Source organism: Peromyscus eremicus, chromosome 1 (genome assembly GCF_949786415.1).
Source record: "Peromyscus eremicus chromosome 1, PerEre_H2_v1, whole genome shotgun sequence".
NCBI lineage: Eukaryota > Metazoa > Chordata > Mammalia > Rodentia > Cricetidae > Peromyscus > Peromyscus eremicus.
Window position 1 is genome coordinate 164,099,127 of NC_081416.1, and position 19,213 is coordinate 164,118,339.

General features: G+C 53.1%; 2 protein-coding genes and 1 long non-coding RNA gene across 3 annotated transcripts; 2 read left to right on the forward strand and 1 right to left on the reverse strand.

Moving 5' to 3' along the window:
• Positions 1–7,852: 7,852 nt before the first annotated feature.
• Positions 7,853–12,546, forward strand: Kcna7 (potassium voltage-gated channel subfamily A member 7). Its single transcript, XM_059253451.1, is given in 3 exon segments — positions 7,853–7,909; positions 7,911–8,519; positions 10,726–12,546. Coding segments are annotated over 3 exon segments (1,482 nt in total). The 3' UTR covers positions 11,542–12,546.
• Positions 12,547–15,129: 2,583 nt separating this feature from the next.
• Positions 15,130–17,782, forward strand: Ntf4 (neurotrophin 4). Its single transcript, XM_059253452.1, has 3 exons — positions 15,130–15,240; positions 15,918–16,038; positions 16,571–17,782. The coding sequence occupies exon 3, from the start codon at positions 16,582–16,584 to the stop codon at positions 17,218–17,220; it is 639 nt and encodes a 212-aa protein (XP_059109435.1). The 5' UTR covers positions 15,130–15,240; positions 15,918–16,038; positions 16,571–16,581; the 3' UTR covers positions 17,221–17,782.
• On the reverse strand, positions 16,385–19,154 carry LOC131902453 (uncharacterized). Its single transcript, XR_009377087.1, has 2 exons — positions 18,999–19,154; positions 16,385–17,323 (listed from the first exon to the last, which is right to left on the reverse strand). It is a non-coding gene; the product is annotated as an uncharacterized LOC131902453 (long non-coding RNA).
• Positions 19,155–19,213: the final 59 nt, after the last annotated feature.

Genomic DNA, 19,213 nt, shown 5'->3' on the forward strand with positions numbered 1-19,213 from the left:
GTTCGGAGAGATGATATATTTGTTTAGTGGATATTTCGGATATTTCTTTTTGTGTGTTCTTTTTCTTATTTTTTTTTTAAAACAAGGTTTACTATGTAGCCCAAAATGGCCTTGTATTTTGTGTGTATATATAGGTGTATAAACATTGTGTGTGTATCTGTCTATCCTGGAACTCACTCTAGACCAGGCTGGCCTCCAACTCCCAAGGATCCTCCTGCCTCTGCCTCCCTAGTGCTGGGATTAAAGGCCTGCGCCACCACCGCCACCACCGCCTGGCTTTTTCTTCTCTTCTCTCTCTCTCTCTCTCTCCCTCTCTCTCCCCCTCTCCCTCTCCCTCTCTCTCCCCCCTCTCCCCCTCCCTCCCTCCCTCCCTCCCTCTCCTCCTCCCCCTTCCTCCCTCTCTCCCTCCCTCTCTCCCTCCCTCCCTCCCTCTCCTCCTCCCCCTTCCTCCCTCTCTCCCTCCCTCTCTCCCTCTCCTCCTCCCCCTTCCTCCCTCTCCCCCCTCCCCCTCCCTCCCTCTCTCTCCCTCTCCCCCTCTCCCTCCCCCCCCCCTGACAGTGGCCCCTATAGTAGCTCAGGCTAATCCTCTAGCTTTCACTCCCATACTTGCTGGGATTGCAGGCACCCTGCACCCAGATTATTTGGATCGAAGAGATTATTTGGTGCTTGGATCAAACCCAGGGCTTCCTTCATGGTAGGCTACTCTACAAACAAGTCCTCTCCACCCTGACCTTTAACTTTTGGCAATCCCCCCCGACACAGTTTTCTGAGTGCTGGAATTACAGAATTTTGTCACTACCCAGGGTTTGTAGTTTAAATCCTAGCCTGGACTACAGAGAAGCCTGTCTCAAGAAAACAAAAAAGTTGTTGGGGAGATGTCTCATGTAGGAGGTTGCTGAATAAGCATGAGAATCTGAGTTCCATCCCCTGCACCCAGCAGAAAGCCTCAGCATTAGTAGCTGTAATCCCACAGCTCTGGGGCTCAGTTGCCAACCAGTCAAATTCCAGGTGTAGTCAAAGCTATTGTCGGGATGATTAAGGTGGACAGTGACTGAGGCAAAACAACAAAATTGATGTGTGTTGACCTCCGGCCTCCACCCCAACATTCGGTGCGTGGTTGTGCACAGCTTTAATCCCTGCACTTCAGAGGCAGTTGGATCTCTGGGAGTTCAAGGCCAGCCTGGTCTACAGAGTGAGTTCCAGGACAGCCAGAGTTACATGATAGAACGACGACCCTGCATCCCTTAAAAAAAAAAAAAAAAAAAAAAAAAAAAAAAAAAAGAGGTAGCCCAGGAACCCAGACAAGGTAACCCAGTAACCCAAGATGGCATTGAACCCTCTAAGTAGTGAAGGATGACCTTGAACTTCTGGTCCTCCTAATTCCATCCTCCCAGACGCTGAGATTACAGATTTGTATTGTTATTCCCAGTTCATACAAGTGACAGGGATTGAACTCAGGACTTTCTGTGTGTTTGTTGTTTTTGTTTTTTTTTTTGAGACAGGGTTTCTCTATGTAGCCCTGGCTATCCTGGCTCAGTCTGTAGACCAGGCTGGCCTAAAACTCACTAAGATCCCCCTGCCTCTGCCTTCTGAGAGCTGTGATTAAAAGGGTGTGCCGCCATGCCCAGCAGGGTTTTGTTATTTTAATCATGTCTGTCTGTCTGTAGTGGGGTGTACACATGGGTACAGGTGACCTTAGAGGTTAAAAGAAGGTGTAACCTTTTGGAGATGGAGTTACATGTGGTTGCAAGCCTCTGGATATTGGGTGCTGGCAATTGAGGTCAGGTCCTCTGGGAAAGTGACACATGTTCTAAATCCCTGAGCCCAGGGCTTCCTGCACACTGGGTAATCTAACCACTTTGCCAAGTCAGGTCTTGCTGGACTGAAGGCCGGTCCCCAACGCACTGTTCCTGCCTGAGCCCCCAGAGTCCTGGAGTTACAAGCATTCACCGTCGTACCAGGCTGAATATTGTTGTAAAGATTTGTTTTTATTTGTCTATGTCTGTGTGTACGCAAGTGTCAAAGGAGGCCTGAAGAAAGCATTGGGTCTTCCGGAACTACAGTTACAGACGTGGTTAGTTACCTGATTTGGGTGTTGGGAACCAAACTCAGGTCTGCTTCAAGAGCAGCAACTAATTTTAACTACTGATACATCTCTCCAGCCTGACATAAATTTTTTCTTGACTATCTGAGAGGAAATTGCAGTAGTACTTCGGCCTTCAATACTGTACACAGATCATCCAAGAAACAAGGACACTCTCCAACAGAACCACAGCCTGTCACCGCTAAGAAGAGTGTGTTCCATGGCGGCTACTACTATAATGTAGAATTTGGGAAGTGGAGGTAGGATGATTAACTTGAGCTATACGAGACTCGGTCTCAGGACTGGAGCGATGCGTGGTTCATACTGTGTACTGTTCTTGCAGAAGTCAAGAGTTCTGGTTCCCAGCACCCAGAGTGGGTAGCTCACAAACACCCATAAGTCCAGCAGAAGATCTGCTGCCCTTTTCTGGTTTCCACCAGCACCTGAACTCAGGTGCTCCCCATACTCACCAATATACATATTTTTTTTTTAAAAAGACCCTATCTCAAAACACAATAAAAATTAAAAAGAGGGCCTCAGTGGCACACATCTTTAATCCAGTACTCGAGAGGCAGAGGCAGGCGAGTCTGTGAATTCAAGGCCAGCCTGGTCTCCATAGGGAGTTGCTAGACAGCTACATGGTGAGACCCTGTCTAAATAAATAAATAAATAGAAAGTGGGGGGAAAAAAGAATTTTATGGAGCTCTTAATCATATTTTGACAAATGATCCAGGAATGTTTTTATTTTAATGTAAAATATGATCCAATCAAACAAGTTTGTAAGACCTTACCTCAAAACAAAAGGCATTGGAGAGTCCGTACGCCTTTAATTCCTGCTCTCTGGAGGCAGAGGCAGGAGGATCTCTGTGAGTTCAAGGCCAGCCTGGTCTACAGAGCGAGATCCAGGACAGCCAGGACTACACAGAGAAACCCTGTCTCGAAAAACCAACCAACAAGTGAGTGGGGAGAGGAGAAGAGGAGACAGCAGGCAGGGTGTGGGTCAGCAGCAGAGCATTTGCCTCTCGTGCTGGAAGCCCTGGGTTCCATCCCCAATACCTGAGTCCTTTTTTGTTTATTCAAGACAGGGTCTCTCTGTGTAACAGAGTCATGGCTGTCCTGGAACTTGCTTTGTAGACAGGCTGGCTTCCAACTCATAGCGATCCTCCTGCCTCTGCCTCCTGTGTGCTGGGATTACAATACATGAGTCTTAAAAAGCTCTTAAATTGGGCACAGTGTCCCACACATGTATTCTTAGTAATAGGGACACTGAGGATGGAGAGTTCAGTTCCATCCTGATCTACCCTGTCTTAAAAACAAAACAAAAAAATCCTCCAAAAAACAGAACAAGGGGCTGAAGAGATGGTTCAATAGTTACGAGCTCTGGCTACTCCTACAGAGGACCTGAGTTTGATTCCCAGCACTCACGTGGGGGCTCCCACCCGTCTGTAACTCCAGTCGCAGGGAATCCCAGTGCCCTCCTCTGGTATGCGGGAGTCCAGGCATGGACATCGTGCACAGACATCATGCAAACACAACACCCACACACATGAAATAACAAAATAATTTTTAATTAAAAACTATTCCAAAATAAGTTTAAATATTTTTAAATGTAGCTCACCTTCCCTCTATAATAAGCATATTATATTTAATAAGTAGGAACTTTTGCATCTGAAGTGATTGACAGAGCCCTTGATGTGGACAGGGAGAAGTTGGAGAAAGGGGCTGTTGGAATAGGTTCTAGATTTCAAAACGTTAAGACATCTGTTAAACTGGCTCTGTGGTGCATGCCTGTAATCCTAGGGCTGGCAAGACGGAGGCAGGAGTATTAAGTTTGCCATCAGCCTCAGCTACATAGTTCAAGGTCAGCCTACACAACCCCTATGAGCCTTTGCTTCAGTAGATAAAATGGTTCAGTGTTTAAAGTATCTCCACCAAACAACATCAGAACTGAGTCCTGATCCCCAACAACCATGTAAAAAGCTAGATAGAGCAGACCTTGTTCGTAATCCTAGCGATGTGGGTAGGGGGAGAAGAGACAGGCAGGCTCCTGGACTCAGACAGTAGTGTGGAACAGCTAGCCGGCTGGAGTGTGCTGATGTAAGTCTTGTTTTTCATTTAAGCATAGCACAATGAAGTAGGAGCATTTTTGGAACTGAATGAAGGGTGTTCAAGAACTGGGCCTTTGTGGGGCTAGATGGCTCAGTGGTTAAGAGCACTAACTGCAGGCCGGGTGGCGGCGGCGGCGGCGGCGGCCTTTAATCCCAGCACTCGGGAGGCAGAGGCAGGCGGATCTCTGTGAGTTCGAGGCCAGCCTGGTCTAGAGAGTGAGATCCAGGAGAGGCACCAAAGATACACAGAGAAGCCCTGTCTCGAATCTGCCACCCCCCACCCCCCCATTCTCCCACCCAAAGAAAGAGCACTAGTGCTCTCCAAGAGGATCTGAGTTCAATTCCCAGCTCAGCAACCACAGGTGGCGCAAGGCCACCTACAGTGGGATCTGAAAGCCTCTTCTGGCATAAGGTCGTACATACAGACACTCATACAGGTTCACTCTGTGTGTGTGTCTATTGGTGGATATATGCATGTAACCATGGCTGCTGGAAGAGGCCAGAAGAAAGTGTGAATCCGCTGAAACTGGTGTTATAGTGAACCACGCATAGTGAGTGCTGGGAACAGAACTGGAGACCTCTGGGATGGCAGCAGGTGAACCATCCCTCCGGTGAGCCATCCCCTGACAGTCTATTGGTATGCATTCCACCTGGCTCCTAAAATATTTTTAAGTATTTATTTATTTGTTTATTTTATGTATATGAATGCTTTGTTTTCATCCATACCGGAAAAGAACATCAGATCCCACTATAGATGGTTGTGAGTCACCACATGGTTGCTGGGGCTTGAACCCAGGACCTCTGGAAGAGCAGCCAATGCTCTTAACCGCTGAGCCATCTCTCCACCCCTTAAAATAATTTTTAATTTTATCTATTTACTATTTATTTTGGGTACTGGAGATGGAACCTAAGGCCTTGTAAATGCTAAACAACATTGTAAATAATCATGCCACCAGCCCCTCACTGGGGATTCTACTCAAATGCTTGACCATCAAGCCACATACATATCCAGCCACATACATATTCTGCTGTTTTCTTGTAAATATCAATAACCAGATAACCTGTCCTGGGTCTCACTCTGTAGCCCAGGCTGGCCTCAAACTCACAGAGATCCGCCTGCCTCTGCCCCTAAGTGCTGGGATTAAAGGTGTGCACCACCACCACCCAGCTCCCTTGGGCCTTTCATAGTCTGTTTGCCATACGGAATAACAGTCTAAGGTTCCAGTGATTAGAGTGTGGACATCCGCTTCCCCAGTGTAGACACAGAACAAGGAGCAAGGATTCCAGCTGGCTTAGCCAGTGTTCTATTGCTGTGAAGAGACACCATGACCATGGCAACTCTTATAAAACACTTAATTGGGGTGGCTCACAGTTCAGAGGTTTAATCCATTATCGTCATGGCAGGAAGCATGGCAGCACACAGGCAGACATGGTGCTGGAGAGGTAGCAGAGAGTTCTACATCTGGAGTCTCAGGTAACAGGAAGAGATGAGTCACTAGCCTGGCTTGAGCTTCTGAAACCTCAAAGCCCACCCCCAACTCCCCAGTGACATACTTCTTCCAACAAGTAGGCCACACCTACTTAAACAGGCCACACCTCCTAATAGTGACATTCCCTATGAGCCTATGGGGGCCATTTTCATTCACATCACCACACTGAGCCATGCATGGGTGCCACAGGAAGGTGGGAGGGAGCGTGCTGGGCAGGACCGTAGTCCTAGTCTGTGCAGGACAAGCGACCTACTCTAACCTTTGAGAAAATAAAAACCTCGTGTCAAATGGTAACACGGACTTCACGCTGATGAAGTGTTTTAATGTCATTTGAGGCTCAGGTTTGACACACAGCTAAAGACACACAGGGAAGGAGCCAGCTGAGTCTTGAGAGGCAAGCCATTATCCCAGCTGCTCTTCAGGCTGACGCCAGAGGATGGCCAAGTCAAAGCCCACCTGGGCTACAGAATGAGTTCAAAATCAGCCTGGGCAACTTAGCAAGACTTTGTCTCAAAATAAAAATGAAAAACAAGAAAGGACCGGAGAAATAGCTCAGTGGTAGGGCTCTCCTCTCATCACACAGACTTTGGATGTCCTCCTCCATCACTCTCAACATTATTTGGAGACATTGTCTCTCACTGAACTAGAACCCACACTCAGCTAAACTGGTTGGCCAGTAAGTGCAGGGATCCTGCTATCTCTGTCTCCCCAGGGCTGCCATGAGCAGATTTTTTAATACGCGGTCTCACTATGTAGGCCTGGAACTTTGTGTGTGGATCAGGCTGGCCTCAAACCCAGAGCTCTGCTTACCTCTGCCTCACCAGTGCTAGTACTAAAGGTGTGCGACAGCACACATAGTTTCACAACTGACTTTTTTGGAGGTGGGGGGCAGAGGCAGGATGATCTCTGTGAGTCCAAGAAGGACATAAAGCTGGGAAGGGAAATGGCCAAGTTTAGTTGCGAATGACATCTTTTGGTCCAGGTCTCCATTCCGCCAGCAGAGGGCGTGAGGGATACCTTGCCCAATAGTGACTAGGTATCAATGCCCTTTACTACCTACCACCCTACCCCATCAGCTGGGACTATTTTTTACCCAGTGTCATTAGACACCGGCGGCTGGAAGCCCATCCTCTGTTTGCCCTTCGGCTCCTGATAGTGACCCTGCGCATCTCCCCGGCCAACTCCAGACCCTTCCCGGCAAGCCCCGCCTCCTTTGCCGCCGTTCTTGGCGTCAGCCCAGACCTTCCATACTAATCTCAAAGCACTTACCGAAATTCTAAGTTCAAACTCTGGTGCTTTCAGTAGCCAGGGATCGGGCGCACATACGTAACAGTTCACAGTTGCGGAAGAGGCCCCGAGAATTCGGCAAGCACCAGGACTTGCTGCAGAGCTCCTTAGGAGTGATGGTCAGAAACGCAGAGGAATAAACACAACACTCCAGACACATTCATTGAGAAATACTAGGGAAGAAAGAAAGCCAGCAACGAAACCAGGCGTGGTGGTACACATTTGTCATTCCAGCTGTTGGGAGGCAGAGGCAAGAGGATTGCAAAACTGAGGCCAGTCTGAGCTACATACCCAAATCCACTGTCAGTAAAAAATAAAATAATAAAAGGTAGAGAGATACAGAGGCTCCCAGCCAGAAAAACAGATGTGAGCGGCGACTGGGAAAGCGGATACGTTCTCCCCCAAGATGGTAACCTGGGAGGACAGACTAGAGACAGAGGAACTGGAAGAGGGAAACACTCTGCAGATAGACGCCATGGCTCACGACTGTCATCCCAGCAATCCGAAGGACGAGGCAGGAGGATTGCCACGAGTTCGCGGTCAGCTTAAGTTACAAGCTGAGAAGATTGTCTAATAACAAACACATAAATAAATAGCCATGATGGCATACACCTGTAATCCCAGCATTTGGGAGGTGGAGGCAGGAGAATCATAAATTCAAGGTCATTTCAGCTACACAGTTCTAGGCCACTTTGGGCTACTTAAGATCCTGTGTCATGAAACCAAAAGCCAAACAAATAAAATAGATGACTACAAGGGAATGCTCCTGAGACCCACGGAAACGCGGGTGGCCGTGGGGAGGGTCAGGTGTGGCAACAGCAGAGGGCGCCGTGCGCCCCGCGGGGTCACGCCGCCCCCTCCCCCGCGCCCTGGCCGGACTTTCCATGCTATTTTTACGCGCGGACACCGGACACCCGGCTGGGCCGGCTGCGGCACCGGGGCCGGGCGTCGGAGCCACACGTCCGTCCGCCGGTCGTCCGAGTTGCGCGCGCTATGGAGCCGGGGTGCCCGCCGCCCTGCGGCTGCTGCGAGCGGCTGGTGCTCAATGTGGCCGGGTTGCGCTTCGAGACCCGCGCGCGCACGCTCGGTCGCTTCCCGGACACGCTGCTGGGGGATCCGGTGCGCCGCAGCCGCTTCTACGACGGCGCACGCCGCGAGTACTTCTTCGACCGACACCGGCCCAGCTTCGACGCGGTTCTCTACTACTATCAGTCGGGCGGACGGCTGAGACGGCCGGCGCACGTGCCGCTCGACGTCTTCCTGGAGGAGGTGTCCTTCTACGGGCTGGGCGCGGCGGCGCTGGCACGGCTGCGCGAGGACGAAGGCTGCGCGGTGCCACCCGAGCGGCCGCTGCCGCGCCACGCCTTTGCGCGCCAGCTCTGGCTGCTCTTTGAGTTCCCCGAGAGCTCGCAGGCTGCGCGAGTGCTCGCCGTGGTCTCTGTGCTCGTCATCCTGGTCTCCATCGTGGTCTTTTGCCTCGAGACGCTGCCAGACTTCCGCGACGACCGCGACGACCCGGGGCTCGCGCCGGTGGCGGCTGCTACTGGCCCGGTGAGGGGCGGGGATTTGGGGAGGGCCAGGGCGGGACCTTGGAAGACCTGGCCAGCCAGAAGGTGCGGCAAAGGGCAGGAGGATGGAAGCACTAAAAAAATCCTCGGAACAACCCAATAGTGACTGAGGATGTGCCTCAGAGGTAGACAACTTGCCCAGAATTCCTCAGTGAGGGACTGGTATGTGGCTTAGTGGTAGATCTTCTGTATACAATCACGAAGTGAAGGCTGGGGTTTGTGTGACCTTGTGATAGAGCTGCAGCCTCCCCCTACACTGTGAGGGACCTGGAGAGATGGCTCAGCTGTTAAGATCACTGACTGTGGACCTAGATCCAATTCCCAGCACCCACATGATGGCTCACAACCATCTGTAACTCCAGTTCCTTGGGATCTGATGCCCTCTTCTGGCCTCCTTGAACACCAAGGCACACACGTGGTGCACAGACATGCATGCAGGCAAACCACCCATTCACATAAAATAAATAAATAAATAATTTAAAAAAAGAGTCCCCCAGTGAGGGGCGTGGCTCAGAGATAGAGCCCCTGCCTAGATTCCCCAACTGAGAAGCTTGAGGCAATGCCTCGGTGGTAGAACTCCTGCCTAAAATCCATCAGTGAAGGGCTGGGGGCATGGCTCAGTGGAGAACAGCTTGCCAAGCAGGTGCAAGGCCCTGGGTTCTGTCCCTAGCGGTGTGAAATGAGCATGTGGGGTCAAAGAGGCTGGAAGACTGCAGTGCCGGTGCATCTGGCAGGGAGATAGGAAAGGTGCACGGTCAGGCCAGGGTTTACTGCTGGAGCATGGTAGGTTGAGGTTTAGGACTGAGACCTGAAGTAGCAGGAATTTGCACAGAATCAAGTTGGAGTGTGGAGCTGAGGGCCATACAGCAAAATCTGTAACCATTCTGAGTCATTATAGTCTGGGCTGGGTTGAAGGCGACAGGAAAGGCTAGGCATGCAGAAGGCAGAACCAGAGCGGGGTCCTGCCCTTGGAGATTCAATGTGTGTGCGCACACGCGTGCGCAAAATACTGGAAGGAAAGATTCTCCCTGATCAACCATGAAATCAGGAGTTCCCAGCAGTGAAAGAGCAGGGACTGTATTTTGGTTTATTTAAAGAATTGGGGCTGGAGAGATGGCTCAGCGGCTAAGAGCACTGACTTCTCTTCCAGAGGACCTGGGTTCAATTCCCAGCCCCGGTATGGCAGCTCACAACTGTCTGTAACTCCAGGATCCAGCACCCTCACACAGACATACATGTAGGCAGAACACCAATAAAATAAATTTAAAAAAAATTATAGACACGGCAAAAATGTTATAAACAGGGTCTCATTATGTAGCCGAGGGTGGCCTGGAACTTGCTATATGGACCAAGAATGGACTTAAACTCACAAAGATCCAACTGTTTCTGCCTTCTGAGTGCTGGGGTTGAAGATGTGTGCTATGGCAATTGACCCTGTTTTAATTTTTGATGTTCTATGGTGGAACCCAGGACATTGGGCAGGCCCTCTACCGCTGATCCGAGCCCCCAGCCCCTCACTGGGTGATGCTAGACAGGAGCTCTACCATTGAACCACACCACTAGCCCCTCACTGGGGGATTCTAGGCAGGAACACTATCACTGAGCCACACCCCAGCCCCTCAGAGGATTTCTAAGCAGGGGCTGTGTCAATGACTGCATACATCCCCAACCGTCTTCCCCCTTTTATCTTTAAAGATTTATTTTATTTTATGTGTGTGGGTGTTTTGCCTGAATGTGTGCACATATGCACCTCGTGCCTGTCTAGTGCAATGCGTCTCCAGAGCTGGAGGTGCAGACAATTGGGAGCTGCCATGTAGATACTGCAAATTGAGCCCAGGTCCTCTAGAGGAGCAGCCAGTGCTCTTAACTGCTGAGCCATCTCTCCAGCCTCTCACTTTTTATTTTGAAACAGAATCTCACTAAGTTACCCATATCTGCCTTGAGTTTACTTCTCCTGCCTCAGTCTACTGAGTATGACAGGCTTGTACCACCAGGCCCTTGAGACACGATCTTTTTGCCCAAAGGTCTGAAGAACAGAAAGTCAGCCATCCAAAGAGAGTCCCTAGGGTCCTGGGTTGTACAGGACAGTCAGATCGCCGGGGAACCTTGGGAACATGGCTACTTTGATACTGAAGCAGTGACTAAAGGTGTTGGCCCGTCTCCCTAACCCCTTTCTGTCCCCTCTGCAGTTTCTCACTGGGCTGAATGGTTCCAGCCCCGTGCCAGGAGCTCCTTCCCGTCTGCCCTTCAGTGATCCGTTTTTTGTGGTGGAGACCCTCTGTATCTGCTGGTTCTCCTTTGAGCTGCTGGTGCGTCTGGTGGCCTGCCCAAGCAAGGCCGTATTTTTCAAGAATGTGATGAACCTTATCGACTTCGTGGCCATCCTGCCTTACTTTGTGGCGCTGGGCACCGAGCTAGCCCGGCAGCGGGGTGTGGGTCAGCCGGCCATGTCCCTGGCCATCCTAAGGGTCATCCGATTGGTGCGTGTCTTCCGTATCTTCAAGCTATCCAGGCATTCGAAGGGCCTACAGATCCTGGGTCAGACGCTGCGGGCCTCCATGCGTGAACTAGGTCTCCTCATCTTCTTCCTCTTCATTGGTGTGGTCCTCTTTTCCAGTGCAGTCTACTTTGCTGAAGTGGACCGGGTGGATACCCATTTCACCAGCATCCCAGAATCCTTCTGGTGGGCCGTGGTCACCATGACCACAGTTGGCTATGGAGACATGGCACCCGTCACTGTGGGTGGCAAGATCGTGGGCTCTCTGTGTGCCATTGCCGGCGTGCTCACCATCTCTCTGCCTGTACCCGTCATCGTCTCCAACTTCAGCTACTTTTATCACCGGGAGACAGAGGGTGAAGAGGCAGGGATGTACAGCCATGTGGACACGCAGCCCTGCGTCACACTGGAGGGCAAGGCTAATGGGGGACTGGTGGACGCTGAGGTCCCTGAACTCCTGCCGCCACTCTGGCCTCCCGCTGGGAAACACATGGTGACGGAGGTGTGAGGGACAGCGGGGGTCTTCACGAAGCAGTGGGCGGGAGGGAGGAGGGGCAGGTGCTGGGTTAAGGAACAGAGACTGAATGTGGAGTTATGTCACGTGGTAGCTCCTCGGGGGGGCCTTAAGTAGACATGAATGGCCAGGGTTTGCATTGAGTCCAGGGGGTCCCCATCGGTTGTTCAAATCTACAGGACCCTATGAGTAGCACTAAAAGAGGCTTGTCATGGTTGTGAGTTTCCTGGGTCTAAGTGGGGTCTCATTCAAGTATGTGATGAGCAGTCATGTGGCTTTGTGTCCTCTAGGGCCACGTTGGCTCCACTGTTAAGAGTGATCATGTGGCTGCATAGTCATGCACAGAAGTTATGTGGAGATGCACAGAAGAGTGTATGGATTCGTGCTTCTTCTAGGACCCACGTTATTTTAGGTTCTGTGAGCTATGGAGCCTTGCAGACAGACTGTGATCACCCTGGGTCCTGATGGGAAAAACTGGGTTAGAGTATAAGAGATAGGAGGAAGCAGAGACCCAGAGAGTGAGGGACAGAGACCCCCAAGCGACAATCTCTGCATTATATAATGTTATAGGGCTGGAACCTGTTTAGGGCCATGCAAAGCTGAGATGTGTGACAGTGTGAGTCTTCTAAGGGCCATACAGTTGAGTCTGATGACTTCTTTGGTCTCATGGGACCATGCTGACTCCTGTCACTGTGAGTCCTGTGGGAGTGTATGTGAGGGCCATATGACCATAGGACCATGATAAGTAGTAGCATCAGGACCCAAGAGTCACAGCACAGATAAACTAACTGCAAGGGAGCAAGCATGGGCACGTGGGTGTGTGTGGCCCACTGAGCAAGCTTGCTCGGGGCTATGCACTCTAGCTGGCAGTTTCTGTTGTCCTGGGTCCCCTGCCCCATCTATCTGGAGGCTCTGTGGGAACTAGTAGTCAGCTTACCTTGCTCACTTGGGACCCGGGGCTATGCTGCCCGGAGCTGTAGCACAGAGATTCAAAGACTGGAGCTACAAGGGAAGAAAAACACAGGGAAAGAGTAGGACCAGTGGGACAGAGACCTAGAGAAGAGAGAGGAGAGAAAGGAAGGGTGAGAAAGAGGAAGGAGGAGAGGGAGAGAGACCCAGAGAGAGGAAACCAAGAATGAGGGATGGCCCAGAGTGGTGGATGTCAGACATGCAGAAAGAGGGAGAGATGTACTAAAGAGAAGAGAGAGAAGGGAAGCCATGTAGCCTTGAGCCCAAGGGTCACCCTTTCTGTTCTGAGTCATAACAGACTCTAAGCCATGGCGTCAGCATCCCTCACAGCCAAGGAAGGTCACTACACTCCTGGAGGTGCTCTGTGTTTCCTAGGGCAGAAACCCAAGGCTGTAAAACGCTGTGGCTTCCCCCAAGGTCACACAGCACGTCAGAGGGCCAGGACTGGCATCGGCCTGCCTGTTCACCCCCACAGCTTCTGGTAGGCAGGTATTACCAGAGGCCACTGGTCCTGTGTCTTTTTGTTTCGTTTTGTCTTTTGAGACAGGGTCCTTCTATGTAGCTCCTGGAACTCACTTTGTAGACCAGGCTAGCTTTGAACTCACAGAGATCCTCCTGCCTCTGCCTCCCAAGTGCTGGAATTAAAGGTTTGGGCCACCACTGCCTGGCCCTGCATCTCATAGAGGAGGAAGCTGATATTGGAGGGAGCAGTATTATCCTGGGCTACAGAGAGAAATGTTTTTGGAGTCTTCTGGGACTGAGAGACAGTTTAGGGAAGAGGAGACGTTACAATTACTAACAGAGATCAAGGTATCTGACTGGCATTAACTTATTAAAACCTGTTCACTGGTGCCGAGTGTTGAGTTATTTTTGATAACGATGTCACCTGCTTCAGTCACATGAAACTCTTGCTTAAGACCGGAGGGTAAAGCATCTCAGGGGGGCTGCTGGGAGGATCTGCCTCCTTTGAGACATCAGACATCAGGGAAAGGATGTGAGAGGAGGCCTCTTCATCGCTAGCCATCCTGCTATACAAGAGGAAGGAGGGATGGTGGAGAGGGCCTGATGGTGCTGGGCATGACAGAACCTCGGGGTGGTCGCTTGTCTTCTACGTAGACTCACATTCAGTCATGGATACGGAGACTACCTGCACACAGGCACCAAAGACAGAGATGTAGGGCATGGACTCGATCACAGAGGACATGCAAGAGATGTTGGGTCAGACAGATGCCAGGCAGAAGAGAAGCAGGGTTCAGAGAGCAAGGAGATGGGGGCAGGGGGGAGGAAGAGGAGGAGACAAGAAAAGAGACAGAATTTCCCTGTTCTTTACAGACTTCGCCCTTGAGACTGACTGGAGTTGGAGTCCCTTGGTAGGGATGTCAGGAAAGAGTGAGAGGTCAGAGGGGTGACCCAAATGGACACCCAGGCTAGGAAGTGTTCCTTCCCACCTCCAGTAAACAACTGGAGTGGGCTCTGAGTCACCCTGGCTGGGATGGCAACTTGTGGGGAAAACCCTAATCTGGGGACACCCTTCCTGCCACTTTGCCATGCTATATTTAGGTTGGGGGGGATGGGTGCTGGGTGACCCCCCCAAGGCAAGTGTCAGCTTTCCTCCTAAATATAGCTGGGGGTAGGGGAACCAGAGTCTCACAGAGGGCCATGGGAGAGCAAAGGGCCACCCTAGGGACCGTCCAGCTGCAGTGAGGCCGGCCCTGCTTGAGGGCTCTCCTGCCTTTCTTTCCCAGGTCCACTTCTTGGACTATTTCCCTGCCCCCGGGGCTCTGGCTCTTCTGGCTGAGTTTTTCTCCCCTCTGTCTTCTTTCTCTTCACTATGGCTCACAGTTCTTAAAGGCCACCATGTTCTCCTCGCTCTAAGTACCTTGAAGTTTTCTTATCCGCCCCGAGACTCCCTGGTCCCCAGCCAGGAAATTCCAGGATAGAAGACTATGTGGGGAGCCCCCACAGTCACTGTCTCTGGCGTTGGGCCTTATCGCTGCACAAGCCCAGCTGGCTAATGTCTGGCAGGGAGATCCAGGAGGGGAGACAGGAGCAGAGGGTGGGACCCTGTACTAGACACCATAGCAATTCCAGGCCTGAACCGGGGACTGAAGGAAAAGGCTGGGGCCTGGACCCCCGTGTCTGAGGGAGGAGGGCTGGGTTCTGAACACTGTGTCTGAAGAGGGAGGGCTGGAGCCTGCACCCCTAAGTCTGAGAGAGGAGGGGAGGGGTCTGGATCCCCGTGTCTGAGGGAGGAGGGCTATAGCCTAGTCTCTGGAACTGAAGTTGCCGAGGCCGGGCTTCCGAGGTGCCGGCACGCGCGTGCTAGGCGGGATCCCCTGCCCCTCCTCCGCCGTCGGGCGCCGCCCCGCCTCCTCCCAGACCCAGGCCCTCCCAAGCGCAAACGGCGAGTAGCCGGCTGGCAGCGGGTGTCGGAGCTGCCGGCGAGCCGGAGGAGGAGCCGCGGCGCCGCCAAGGGCAGCCAGGGAGCAGAGAAGGGCGCCCCAGGTAAGCGCTCCGCGCCTCCTCTGGCAGATTCCGCCTTCCAGGTCGCCCAGCCCCCGGGTAGGGAGGGACGGGGGCGGGGCCGACAGGGGCGGGGCTTGGCGGAGGAAACTGAGGCAGGACGGAAGTGTCCAAATGGTAGAACCGATCTCCTCCAACCGACTCAGGAGTAGGGATCCCTAGTCCAATTTTCCTGGATGGAGAAGCAGGGCGTCCCCATTTGTAAGCACCTTGGAGGAGCGGCCGCAACCCCAGAACCTGTGGGTCTGAGGGAGGAGGCGGCCGGAGTCCGAGAAACCTAGTCTGCAGGGGGAGGCATCTGGGGAACCAGAACACCCTCGCTGCGGGAGGATGGTTCTGGGGCCTTGGACCCATGGGTCTGAGGGAGGAGGCAGCGGGTACCCGCACTCCCTGTGTTGGTGTGCTCAACCTCTGCCCCTGCTCACACTCCACACTTCCCACTCCCCCATCTCGGAGCCTGGCCAGACAGACACTCCAGGTATGCGCAGTCGGAGTCTTGGGCGGGCCCTGGCCTGTCCTGCGAGGAGCGAACATTCCAGGAAGCAGCCTCAGGGACCCAGAGCCCTGAGCGTGGGCCGGCAGGGACCCGGGTGTCCAGGCCGGCCCCACCCCCGCCGCGTCCGGTGGAGGAGCGGGAGGAGGGGATGTAATCTCTTCCAGTTGCCTCACCTGCCCCAGCTTTCGGCACCCCACCCCCATCTGCTTCCCATCCCTCCAGAGCTGTCACCTGCGCCGGGAAGGGGCCTCTGGAGTGGGCGGGGCCTCTACTCCAGGGTACCCTAGGCTTGCAAAGACTCTGGAAAGGGTGGCTTTTTGGGGGGCGGGGGGCGTGCCCTTCCCCCATCTGCCTATGTAACCGGTTTCCTTCCCTCCCACAGGTGGTTGCCCCCTCCCTCTCCTGAGATGTCAGGGAGGAGACTACCTGTATCCTACACAGGGGCCCCACAGAGCTTGGGGGCCCCCATCCCCAGAGTGAGGAGGTGGAGGTGCTGCTGACAGGTCTGGTATTCATTCATCTGCTGCTTTCCAGTCCTGGGCCAGCTTCTAGAATGTTCTAGCCTCCCCATCTCCCTCCCAGCATCTCCCAGCACCTGGGTCAGTCTCACACTCAGGGGTTTCTCTGGGTTGTAGGACATGAGGGCCAAATGGCATTGCCCAGAATCCAGTCCACGCCACTTGCTGGCTGTGTGACCCGGTAGAAATCATTTCTCCTTTTGTTTGACTGTACAGCCCTGGCTGGCATGGAACTCACTGTGGAAACAGGGCTGGCCTCAAACATGTGGCCATCTTCCCGCCTCTGCCTCCTGGGTGCTGAGTTTACAGGTGTACATCACCACATCCAGCATTGGCTATTCATTCACACCAGCTGAATAGTTACTATTAATCTAAGAGTTAAGCATTCTCCAAGTTCTAGAACACAGGGTGCCCCTAACGTCCTCCCACAGTCTGCCAGGCTGACAGCCGTGGGGGGGGGCACAGGGGGGACCCTGACTTCTATTACCCAGGCGTCTTCCTTCTTCTCCATTTTCAGGTGTGCAAGCCATGCTCCCTCACCACTCCCGCTCTTTCTTCCTTTTCCTTTTCCTCCTCCCCAGCGTCCCCATGGAGCCCCAACCCCCATCCTCCACCTTGCCCCCGTTTCTGGCCCCTGAGTGGGACCTCCTGTCGCCCCGTGTGGCCCTGTCAAGGGGCGCCCCTGCTGGGCCCCCTCTCCTCTTCCTGCTGGAGGCCGGAGCCTATGGGGAGCCGGCAGCGACCCCAGCCAACCGCAGCCGGCGTGGGGTGAGTGAGACTGCGCCCGCGAGCCGCCGGGGTGAGCTGGCGGTGTGCGACGCAGTGAGTGGCTGGGTGACGGACCGGCGGACGGCTGTGGACTTGCGTGGGCGCGAGGTGGAGGTGCTGGGCGAGGTGCCTGCAGCAGGTGGCAGTCCCCTGCGTCAGTACTTCTTCGAGACGCGATGCAAGGCCGAAAGCGCTGGGGAAGGTGGCCCGGGTGTGGGCGGAGTGGGCGGAGGGGGTTGTCGCGGCGTGGATCGGAGGCACTGGCTCTCGGAATGCAAGGCCAAGCAGTCCTACGTGCGGGCGTTGACTGCAGACTCCCAGGGCCGCGTGGGCTGGCGTTGGATTCGGATCGATACAGCTTGCGTCTGCACGCTGCTCAGCCGAACAGGCCGGGCCTGAGGACTCCAGCTTGGGAACTGCTCAGGTTGAGGAAAGAAAAGAGCTGGATGCTAAAGGACCTCAGAGGCCACCTGGCTGCTCTACTGTGCCTTCTGATTGAGAACTGGAAGAAAAAAATCAAATCTCTCATTTTTGAGAGCTCAATCTGTGTGGAATGTTTGATGAAACCAAATGGAGTTTCAAGGGACGAATAGGAGTTCTCCTGGAGGAACTTGACAGTAATAATAATGGCCAATGATTGCTATCTACTGTGTATTAGACCTTATACTTAACTCTGCTGACCATTCCAACATCAGAGGATCCTGGCTCACCCTGGCAAGAGGGACCAGGAAAGAACGTGTGAAAAAGTGATGTGAGCACTAGGGACTGTTTGCCTAGCATGTATCAAGTCCTGGGCTCTATCCTGAGGACCACATCATAAACCATGCACAGTGGTGGAAATCTGCAATGCCAGCACTTGGGAGGCAAAAGCAGACAGATCAGGAGTTCAAAGCTGTTCTTAGCTGCATAGGGAGTTCGAGGCCAGCCTTGTCAACATGAGAACCTATCTCAAAAAGAAGAAACAAAGGGGGTGGGCTCTGTTGTGATACATGCCTGTAATCCTAACACTTGAGAGGCTGCAGACAGGATTGCCTCTAGCTCCAGGACAGCCTGGGTCGCATAGACTGGCAGGGGCATGGGGCGCAGGGGGCTGGGGGGATGGGTCAAGTGGGAACACGATGGAAGCAGCTGGCCCTAGAACCTTGAGGATGTGGTCAGTGGAGACCATCATGGTGGAGCTGGGGTTGAAATGAGGAGCCTGACCTGGCCAAGGCAGACAAGTATTGGCTTGGAGTACAGCACTCTGCTTTGAGTAGTGAGCATCCAGGGAAGTACAAGCAGGCTTGGATGCCTCATACCCAGAACAGACCCTAGTCTTCTTTGTTTAGTTTTGATTTTGGAGACAGGCTCTCATGCAGCTCAGGCTGGCTTTGAACTCACTGTTGAACTCCTTATCTCCTGCTCCCACCTCCCAAGTGCTGGCATTACAATTTACGCAGTGCTGGGGTTGGAACCTGGGCCTCCTGCATGCTGGGCAAGCATGCCATCACCTGGACCCCGCCACACACACACATCTTTTTAAAAAAATGTTTTGGGACAGGTTCTCATGAAGCTCAGGCTGGCCTACAACTGGAATATGTTGTTGAGGATGACCTTACATTTTTTAAAGATTTCTTTATTTTATGTGTATTCAGTGTTTTGCCTTCATGTATGATGTGCATCATGGTGGTGTCTGCAGTGGCCAGAACAGAATATTGGATCCCCTGGAACTGGAGTTACAGATGTTAGTGAGGCACCATGTGGGTCCTGGGAACTGAACCCTAGTCCTCTGCAAGAGCAGCCAGTGCTCTTAACTGTTGATCCATCTCTCCCGACCCACCTTCATCTCGAGTGCTTGGATCACAGGTGTGTGCATCCACACCCGGGAGACAGGGAGGGCCTCTCTACGGTAGACCAGGCTGGACTGGACAGCCCTCGTTTTGGAGCAACAGCCAATGCCACCGCAGGAGGGTGTATAAACATATTCTTTGGAGGCCAGCTTCTCCCATCCTGAGTGAGCCTGGACCACTAGCCAGGCAGAACGGGCCCCTGATGCTCTGAGGGTGGCTGTATTCCCATCCTCTAACCACCTCCCTCTGTCTCTCTGACTTCCTGTCTCTTTTCTGTGGGTGAGGAGCCCCTTTTTTTGTTTCCTGGCGTATTTCCCACCCCCCACCCCCGTCCCCCAGCCCCCATACCCAGGTGGAAGTTTTCAGCCAACTGAAAGGCAGGCAGGACTGGGGACGCTCAGCCTTCAGCCTTCATGGAAAAGAGCTGTCTGGAAACTGTTACCCCGAGGTAGGCAGGCCTGGCAGAAGAGGAGGCAGCCCCAGGGCCAGGGGCCCTGCAGGAAAGGGGCGTTTAGTTCTCCACCCCCCATCCCCGTCCCCCGACCTCCTGCCTCCTTTCTCCT